The sequence below is a fragment of the Vicia villosa genome, linkage group LG6, assembly GCF_029867415.1.
Source record: "Vicia villosa cultivar HV-30 ecotype Madison, WI linkage group LG6, Vvil1.0, whole genome shotgun sequence".
Taxonomy (NCBI): Eukaryota; Viridiplantae; Streptophyta; class Magnoliopsida; order Fabales; family Fabaceae; genus Vicia; species Vicia villosa.
Window position 1 is genome coordinate 16643518 of NC_081185.1, and position 10547 is coordinate 16654064.

At 38.2% G+C, this 10547-nt stretch overlaps 1 protein-coding gene across 1 annotated transcript; it reads left to right on the forward strand.

The window, feature by feature from the left end:
- Window positions 1-1248: 1248 nt before the first annotated feature.
- On the forward strand, window positions 1249-8842 carry LOC131613264 (uncharacterized). The gene is made up of 3 exons (XM_058884951.1): window positions 1249-3698; window positions 3813-4103; window positions 8746-8842. Exons 1-3 carry the CDS (start codon window positions 1249-1251, stop codon window positions 8840-8842), a joined length of 2838 nt encoding a protein of 945 aa, XP_058740934.1.
- The last annotated feature ends 1705 nt before the right edge of the window (window positions 8843-10547 follow it).

A 10547-nucleotide genomic window follows, 5' to 3' on the forward strand; every position in this document is an offset into this window, starting at 1 on the left:
TGTGGTTGTTTGTGAACAGCCTTGGGACAGATATGGTAATTCTAGTGGGAATTACGGTGAGCATATGACTCGCGTCTGATCAGTGTGGATCGGGTATTATGCATTAATAATATTGTCTTATGCATAATATATGTCATGCATTTCATGTTGTGTCATGTGGAGATGAGTCTAGGTGAGAATCCATGATGGGTGCCTAGTCTCATCCGGACTCCGTGTGGGAGTTGTGTGGAGATAAGTCGTAGTTCAGGGGAACGATTGAGGCTTATCCGGATTCCGACGGGAATTTGGTTCATATAATTGAACCGTATTGGTTGTGTTGGTACCGCATGCATAGAGTCGTGATAGGTGAATCACTTGCATACATAAATGAAACATGAATTGTGCATAGTGAATGTGCGGGATGTGGTTATGTGATTTATTTGAACATGTGATTGTTGGATTAATTGTGAATACTCTTCCTTAGCATGTGATATTCACCAGTTATTATTTGAATGTAATTCTCACCCCTTTTCTGTTGTTATGTATGTGCTTCTTCGGGAGTACAGATAATCCAGGTACTTGAGTAAGCATGGATCTTGTGTTGCTCGGTCGAGTCTTAGGAGTCGCTCTGATACGTAACACGGGGAATATGAGACTATCTTACTTGTGATGTTTTATTTATTCTGTTGTTACGTATCTTATTTTTGGATTATATTAAACCAAGAGATGGTGGGATTTATTTTGTTAAGGTCTTGGAGCCATCGAAGTGTTTAGTTTTGAACTTCCGCTACTTAATTTAATTGTCGAGCTATAAAAGATGAAGTGACTTGATACTTCATGAGTTTTTTTACGGGATGTGACATTCCTACTTGTGTGGACTCTGATTTATTTGTTAAAATTATTTTGTTATTTCACAATTAATTCATGGGGAAAGTAGGGTGTTACAATTGGTATCAGAGCAGGTCGGTCCGTCCGGCCAAATAGTTCAGTCATTTTTGTGTGACAGTGGTATAATGTCTGTGATAACTTCTAACCATTGTTGCTGTTTATGGTGTGAAACAGAGAATGGCTGGAAGAAACGATGTTGCGATTGCTGCTGCTTTACAGGCTGTTGCTTAAGCTGTGCAGAATCAACCTAATGCTGGAGGAAACGACGAGTCTCGTAGCTTGAGTACGTTTCAAAGGGAGAATCCGCGTACCTTCAGGGGTAAGCATGATCCTGATGGAGCACATAATTGGCTCAAGGAGATTGAAAGAATTTTTTGGGTAATGGATTGTACTGAGGGCCAAAAGGTACGGTATGGTACGCATAAGCTGGCTGGAGAAGCTGATGATTGGTGGTTGGGCACTCGTCAGAGGTTGGAAATTACAGGTGAAGTGATTACTTGGGCTGTGTTTAGCAGAGAATTTTTGAGGAAGTATTTTCTAGAGGATGTACGCGGGAAGAAGCAGATTGAGTTCCTTGAGCTAAAACAACGGAACTCGGCTATTACTGAGTATGCTGCTAAGTTCGTAGAACATGTGCAGTTCTATCCACATTACACTGCTGAAACTGCGGAATTCTCTAAGTGTATAAAGTTTGAGAGTGGACTACGTCCAGAGATCAAGAGAGCTATAGGGTACCAACAGATTCGCAGGTTTCCAAAATTGGTGAATAGTTGTAGAATCTATGAAGAGGATAGCAGGGCTCATTCAGCTCACTATAAGAGTTTGAGTGAGAAAAGAGGTAAACAAAATATGAATCGTGGGAGACCCTATGATGCTCCTGCTGATAGAGGGAAACATAAGATGACTGATGGCAAGAGGCCAAGTGGGAGAGGTGTTCCTCCAAATCCTGTCAAGTGTTACAGGTGTGGTGGCATGGATCACCGTGCTAATGAGTGTCAGTCTGATGTGAAGAAATGTTTCAAATGTGGGCGACTGGGTCATGTTGTAGCTGATTGTAGGGCTAATGTACCTACTTGTTTTAATTGCGGAGAGCAGGGCCATATCAGCAACAACTGTCAGATGCCGAAGAAGTCACAAACATATGGGAAAGTGTTTGCATTGGCAGGGTCTCAGCCTACTAGTGTCGATCGTTTGATTCAAGGTACTTGCTATATTCATGATACTCCTTTGATTGCCATTATTGACACGGGTGCAACCCACTTGTTTATCTCAGCTGAATGTGTGAAGAGGTTAGGACTTGTGCCGTCTACTTTGGGTAGAGAGATGGTGATTGATACTCCTTCTATGGGATCAGTGACCACGTCTTTAGTGTGCTTGAATTGTCCCTTATCAATTCTTGGTAAGGATTTTGGAGTGGATTTGATTTGTTTACCACTCAATGGGCTAGATGTTATTTTGGGGATGAACTGGCTAGAGTTCAACCATGTGTATATCAACTGCTACACGAAGACGTTGTTGTTTCTTAGTTCCGAAGAGGAAGAGTTAGTTGGTTATTTAACTACCAAAGAATTAAGAGCATTGTTGGAAGAAGAAGCCAAAGTGTTCGCGATATTTGCCTCACTATGTGTTGCGGGAAAGATGTCAATTATTGAATTGCCTATGGTGTGCGAGTTTCCAGAAGTGTTTCCGGATAATGTGTCTGAATTACCTCCCGAGAGGGAGATTGAATTCACAATTGATCTTATTTCGGGTACCAGATCAATATCCATGGCACCATATAGAATGTCGACGTCAGAGTTAGCAGAACTGAAATCACAGTTAGGAGAGTTACTTGATAAGAAGTTTATTAGACCTAGTATGTCACCATGGGGAGCTCCGGTGTTATTGGTTAAGAAAAAGGACGGTAGCATGCGACTCTACATTTATTATCGTCAGTTGAATAAGGTAACAATAAAAAACAAGTGTCCGCTTCCGAGGATTGACTTCTTGATGGATCCACTGGTGGGGGCGCGAGTATTCAGTAAGATTGATTTGAGATCAGGCTATCACCAAATTCGAGTTAAGGAGGAAGATATTCAAAAGACAGCTTTTCGGACTCAGTATGGACATTACGAATATTCAGTGATGCCGTTCGGAGTGTCCAATGCGCCGGGCGTGTTTATGGAATACATGAATCGTATCTTTCATAGCTATTTGAATCAGCTTGTTGTAGTTTTCATTGACGACATTTTAATTTATTCGAATTCGGATGAAGAACATGCAGGACACTTGAGAATTGTATTACAAGTGTTGAAGGAGAACAAGTTGTTTGCAAAATTGTCAAAATGTGAGTTCTGGCTGCAAGAGGTGAGTTTTCTAGGCCATGTTATTTCTAAGGATGGCATAGCTGTGGATCCATTTAAAGTAAGTGTTGTTTTGAAATGGGAACCTCCTAAATCAGTGACAGAGATAAGAAGTTTCTTCAGCTTAGCAGGTTACTACCGTAGATTTATTGAAGGGTTTTCTAATTTGGCGCTACCTTTAACTCAGTTGACTCGAAAGGGTCAATCGTTTGTGTGGGATGTCACTTGTGAAGAAAGTTTCAGGGAGTTAAAGAAGAGATTAACTACAGCTCTAGTGTTAATTTTTCCAAATCCTATTGAGCCTTTTGTTATGTATTATGATGCATCTAAAATGGAATTAGGCGGTGTGCTGATGCAGGAGAGTAAGGTTGTGGCTTATGCGTCACGACAATTGAAAGTGCACGAGAGGAAGTATCCTACTCATGACTTGGAATTAGCTGCAGTGGTTTTCGTGTTGAAAATTTGGAGACATTATCTGTATGGGTCGAGGTTCGAAGTATTCAATGATCATAAGAGTCTGAAATATCTATTCGACCAGAAAGAATTGAATATGAGACAGAGGATGTGGTTGGAATTCCTAAAGGATTATGATTTTAATTTGAGTTACCATCCGGGTAAGGCTAATGTTGTGGTGGGCGCATTCAGTAGGAAGGCTATTCATATGTCGGCATTGATGAGTAAAGAACTAGATTTGATTGAGCAATTTAGAGATTTGAGCATGGTATGTGAAGTGACTTCAAGTAGTGTGATGTTGGGCATGTTGAAGATTAATAACGATTTTCTTGTCGAGATCAGAGAGAATCAAAAGCTTGACGTGAAATTGGTGGATTTGATGTCTGCAATGGAATCCAATCCAGAGATTAGCTTTAAAGTGGACGTTATGGGTGTGTTGAGGTTTCGGGGCCGAATTTGTGTCCCTGATAATTTTGAGTTAAAGAAGATGATCTTAGGGGAGAGTCATCGGAGTAGCTTGAGTATCCATCCGGAGCTACGAAGATGTATCATGATCTTAAGAAGTTATTCTGGTGGTCCATCCCAACAAGCGCTTGTTTTACGTCGTAGGCTCGACGCCTTTTATTGTCTCGCGAATGGTAAGAAACTTCCTCGCGGTACGCTAATGCTTTCGCCTCAAACGCAACCTAAAGAAAACGTCCTGCCCAAACACTTAACAAACGAATCAAAAGCAAAAGTATATACAAGTTTGTGTAAAAACACCAATTTACAACTGAATGGTGAAATTGACTAAACAAGTTGAAAAGTGAAGATATGTAATTTAAGAGCTAATCCGAGTTTAACTTGTTTAGTAAGTTCACCAAACAAAACAAAACAAGTATAACTATACAAAAATATACAAGTATGAGTCTATACACAAAATATACGATATTCACATATTTACGAAACTTAAAACGTGAAACCATCGCAATACGATTAATCTCAACTAATCCCTGGCAACGGCGCTATTTTGTTGGGGCGGTAAAGCGGCAAGCAACAAAAGATTTGGAAATATTTATCCGGGAATTATCGTGTCCACAGAGATTGGTGAGAAGAACTGTCGTTCGACTATCTCGCGTTCTAAGTTTCATGATTCGGGTGCAGAAAGGTAAATAAAAGCAAATAAACATTCTTAATAGTCTAAGAGAAATAGTTATGGAATTGCATTTTGTTCTACCCGACGAATACTTAAATCGGACGATCTTATCGCAACACACTCACAATACACATCAAAATCACCAGGCATCAATCGAGACGCCACATCAGTGTCCATGTCTGAAACACCGACGAAAGCTCAACCGCACTATTCACATCAGCGATGTCTCAACCGACACAAACAACACGGAGGCATTAAACTCGATACCCATTACGATCATTACCCCTAAATCCATTTCTGAAACCTAGAAACTAACGGTTATCATTCCTAATCAAGATCTATGGTGTCCATTTTTGAGACAACACAAATCCAGAGCATTTAAGCAAAAAGATCAAGGACAACAACAATGATGATTTATAAAGCGAATATTTAAACAATCCCAAGATCGACAAATGTACATACAAGAAGAGTAGAAATATACATACAAAACCCACCATTGGAATGAAACATAGGGAAGAAAGAAGATGAACCGGAGAAATCTCACCGTCACAATGAAATCGATACGAATCCATGATCAATCCACATGATGTAGCATCCAATGGTGTTTCCTAAACCTCTAAACTATCAAAAATGGATCAGAGCCACTCCAAGGGGGAAATGGGTGATAAAAACCCTAGAAAATCTATTCTAAAATATATATACAAAAACTGAAATCGCAGAGCGCGCGACGGGAGATAGAGCGCGCGACGCGAGCTCTCTCACTTAAAACACTAAACCGCCCTAGCGCGCGACGCGAGATACATAGCGCGCAACGCGAGTAACACTCTGTCTGGATTATTTATTTTTCATCTTCAGCGCGCGACGCGAGCTCCTGCGCGCGACGCGAGCTACACCAGAACAACAACTTTTATCTCTTCAAAACGAGTCCGCAGCCGTGTCTTCGACACTTTATTCCTCGAGGCTCCGAAACGCCAAAAATACCTACAAAAAGACAACAAAACTATCAAACGGTATATATTTACATAAAAACGTATTAAAACACAAACGATACAAAATATACACAAAACGGGGAATTATTCAAATGGTATTAACAAAATGCATCGATAAGTGCCACTATTTACATACACAAAATAACTACATTTTGGCACTTATAATATAGCCACCTCCCTCTGATTGAGTTCACATATAATAATAGTTATCATTCTAACATTGGGATGGCACCTTTTGAAGAGTTGTATGGAAGGAGATGTAGAACACCTTTGTGTTAGTATGTATCAGGTGAGAGCACAGTTCTTGGCCCACAAATTGTGCAACAGACTATCGAGAAAATCAAGATGATTAGAGAAAAAATGAAAACGTTTCAGAGTAGACAGAAGAGCTATCATGATAAAAGGAGGAAGGAATTAGAATTTGACGAGGGTGTTACATAATCACCTTCAAGAAAAACTAAAGCATTAATGAAGATACCATGAATATAGAGGAAATGGAAGGGATATGAAGAGTGTTTATGAACCGAAATCAAAATAAAAATATTTAAATCAAATGAAGTTTTTTTAATCACCATACCACAATAAAAAACAAATCGGTAGGAATCTAAACTTGGAAGAAGATGAAAATGAAGGATAGAAAAACACTTAGAAAGGGGGGGGGGTTGAATAAGTGTAGTCTAAAAACTTGAATGATAAAAACAAATTGCACAGTTATTTTTATCCTGGTTCGTTGTTAACTAAACTACTCCAGTCCACCCCCTTGGAGTGATTTACCTCACCTGAGGATTTAATCCACTAATCTCAACAGATTACAATGGTTTTCCACTTAGCCCGCGACTAAGTCTTCTAGAGTCTCCTGATCACAACCTGATCACTCTAGGAACAATTGCTTAGACACAAGCTAAGACTTTCTAGAGTATCCTGACCACCACGTGATCACTCTAGTTACAATTGCTTAGACACAAGCTAAGACTTCCTAGAGTTTCCTGATCAAATCTGATCACTCTAGTTCCTTACAAATTAATGTAATCAAATAAGAGTATTACAAGTGCTTCTGAAAAGCTATAATCACAATAGTGATATTTCTCTTAAAGTTTAAGCTTAATCTCACTAATATATTACAACACCAATGTAGTGAGCTTTGATGAAGATGAAGTTCGAGAGCTTTGATTTGAACAGCGTTTCAGCAAGTTTGTATTCACAGAATCGGTAACCTTGCTTCTCATCAGAACTTCATATTTATAGGCACTTGAGAAGATGACTGTCATACCCCAAAATTTGCCCATCTCATTTCACCTTTCAAATGCTCAAAGATCTCCAATTGCTCAAAGTCACCTATCTCCTAAACAAGTGCCTCTGAACTAGGGTTTTTCTTTTCTCAAAGGAAAGTCAGGTTCTGATATCTCCAATGGACCTCATAACCTCTCATATGCTTCAAAGGATCCTCATGCCAGTTTTCAAACTCTGATTCAAAAGATTTCTCACCCAATGGCCCAAACGATCAATAGTCTACTAGTTGACCTAAAAGTCAAACTATGGTCAAACCACAGTCAAAACATCTGATTTTTTGTCAACATCCTCATTATGAAGTATCATTCATCATTTGATCAAGGATTGATCATGATTCATCAAGGAAAGTTCAGAAATCAACAAAACTCAAAATTTCTAAATTAGGGTTTTTAACTAAAAGCCAACTGAACTTTGACCAGCCATAACTTTCACATGGAACATCAAAAATTGCCCATCCCAAAGCTCATTTTGAAGGAAATCAAATTCTCTACAAATTTGTCTCTCACATGCCAAGGCCAAAAGTGCTTCATTTGAGAGATATGAGCCAAAACATTACAGGTCCTTCTAAAGGATCGCAAAAAAGTCATTCTTTCTCAAAGACCATAACATGAACATGGTAGACTCAATTGAGATGAAACAAAAAGGGTTGATTAGAGGACTCTTCTAGGTTTCTAAAAAGTCCAAGAACTTGAAGAAATGATGAAATATGAGGAAATGGCAAGGTGTTCAAATTTACCTATTTTCAAGGGCATGCATGAAGAGAAAAAGACCAAAATTCCAAATATTTCCAAATGGGCTTATTTTCTTTTGATCCAAACTTGTTTCTAAAGCTTCCAAAAGTCTCTAAAGCCCATTGGCATGACATTCTCATATTTATTTTATTTATTCTTGAATTAATCCATTTAATTCAATTTTAATTAAAATAAAATGCAAAAAATAAATCAATAAATACAAGATTTGTTTTTTTAGTATCCTTGAGGTCCAAGATATTTATTAAAAGCTGGCAAGGTCGAAAATATTTGGTTGAGAATTGATTGGAACAAAAATAGGATGATTTGAATCATATATGAACTAAAATCTTTTTCAATTTTTTTCCAATCAATTAACTTATCCTTTGGACCAGATTATTACCCTAATTTCATGACATATATAAGGATGACATTCTCAGCAGCCAAGGGGACGAAAAAATTAGGAGAAGAGGCTAGGGTTTGAAGGACAAATTTTCAAAGGAAGGTGTAACAATCATATCCTCCATTCAAGGATTTGCAATGCGAAACAACCATACAAAATTCCTTCTGAAGTAGTAAAAGGTATGTTTGAACCCATATCCACGCTCGAACATCCCTAACACGCATGTATTATATTCATTATATTCTCATGCGCTTCTGATTTTCGTACCTTATTATTCAGTGCTTTTTAATCCTGGCTAACGGTTTATTTGAGTTCCTGGAACATTTTAGAGAAGGATTGGATCGTTGGTTGGAAGGTTTAACGTGTAGAACGTTACCTACCATAGTTAGGGCATGGGAACCTTCTCTTTCGTTTTGAGGGTTTCCGTCGCTTTTAAACCAAACAAACGACACCATTGAAACCACCGGGGCCGTTTTAGATGATCTGGGCACTTGGAAGTATTGTATGGTTCGTTCTCGGCGTGTTTTGATTTTTGCAGATATGGAAACGAAGAACCTGCGGAAAAATCCGCAGGTAAGTTCGAAGCTATTTTTGCAGGTAATTTCGTAGGTGCATGGGTTGAAGATGATGAATAGTGCGTGGGGGCACTGGGATCACGCGTGGCTCATAAATACTGGCGGGTCAGCGAATCGTTTTCTCTCTCTACGCGTGGATCGATTTCATGGGCTGGTCAAATGTTCTCCAATCTCTCTCTCTCTCTCTGGACTCATTGGATGCTGCACAATACTCCAGGCCCCACTTTGACTTCTTTTCAAATTTGGCACTTAGTATTTTGTTTTAATATTTATTTCATTCAAGGCATAATATTATCAACTAATATCATGCAGTGCACTTGGCAAATGGCGTTTGAGTGTGGCTTGGGGGTCCTGAGTTCGAGTCCCAGGTACTGCAAATTATTTTTACTAAGGACTTCCCACGTGATCCAATGTAACGCACACGCTGGCATACCATGTGCCCTCGTCTGAACACCACCAGATCTCCCCAAGATTGGATCCCACGCATCTGAAGAGAGAGGCTCACCATACACCCGCAAGATCAACCTCACAGAATCAGAGCTAAGTATTTTCCAAAAAAAAATTATTTTTACAATTCCTTTTCTTTTTTTTTCATTATTTTTATTTATTTATTTATTTTGGTTTTCTTATTTATTTTAATCAAGACTTGTCACATAAAATTACTTAATAATTTTATAAATTCATTTTTTTTATCGAAAACTCGACTTTTTTTTAATTTTATCAATAATTATTTTTAAACAATAAAAATTGTTATTTTTGTATATACTTTTAATTAATTAATTAATTAAAAATTAATAATTAGTTTTTAGGTTTGTTAACCTTGACTCATTTATAAACTCATTTATAAATCTTAGAATCCTCAGGTAGGCGTTATCCACTAACACATATTTTAGCCTTACAAACCCTGTAGGTCACAATAAGTTTTCTTGAATAAATATGTTAGGTTCAGGGGTAGGTTTTGCAAACCTTTTAGGGTTTATGGATCTTTAAGGTTTGTAGATCATCCGTACACTAAAAATTCTTTCTTTGTTCAAATTTTCAGGACTAGTCGAGATTCTCCAACTACGCGCCATGCCAATCGAAAAAGCTAAGTTCTCATTCCTTTTTCTCACTGATTTAAATATCCTTTTTTATTCATTAATTTTTGCCTTATAAATTAAAATAAGGTTTGTTCCATTTACCACCGAATTGGTAATGCACTCACCCCATTATTTTCTGTTAATTCTCAGATGGTCAAAGACAATCGAAGATTCGAGGAAGGTCGAGGCATTCAAAAAATTTATATTAATTATTATGCCATATTTTTCTTCTGCCCTTTTAATTTCCCCATCTCCGCAGGTGTTTATTGTAATAGCGTAGGACATTTATCTTTCTGCCTTTAGTTTTCTGCAATTTTAAACTGCGTGGATAGTAATCTTAGGGAGTGCAAGCCTTTAACAGAATTAGAATAACTGTAATTATAAGATAAATATTATCCGAAAACAATCACGTGATTGGTGCACACACGCACACACCTTTAAGGGTACCCTTCTTGTGGCCTGTTGCCTGTTGCCTTCAATTTCGATCAAATAGTCAAGTCCCTTCGAATGTAGGGATACCTTAGCTTGCTGCCTTCGATTTAAAAATCACCACGCCCCTCCGATAAAAGATCATAGTCCCTTCGAGTTGCCTACGATAAATATGATCTCGTCCCTCGATTAAATGGTGATAGTCCCTTCGAATGCTAAGGTATCCTTACTGTTGCCTAAATGACTATTATATCCTT

Coding starts and splice junctions, on each gene's coding strand:
- LOC131613264 (XM_058884951.1), top strand. CDS start 1,249: ATGGATTGTACTGAGGGCCAAAAGGTACGGTATGGTACGCATAAGCTG. Junction 3,699..3,812: donor CATTATCTGTATGGGTCGAG/GTTCGAAGTATT, acceptor TTTTAATTTGAG/TTACCATCCGGGTAAGGCTA. Junction 4,104..8,745: donor GACGTTATGGGTGTGTTGAG/GTTTCGGGGCCG, acceptor TGATTTTTGCAG/ATATGGAAACGAAGAACCTG.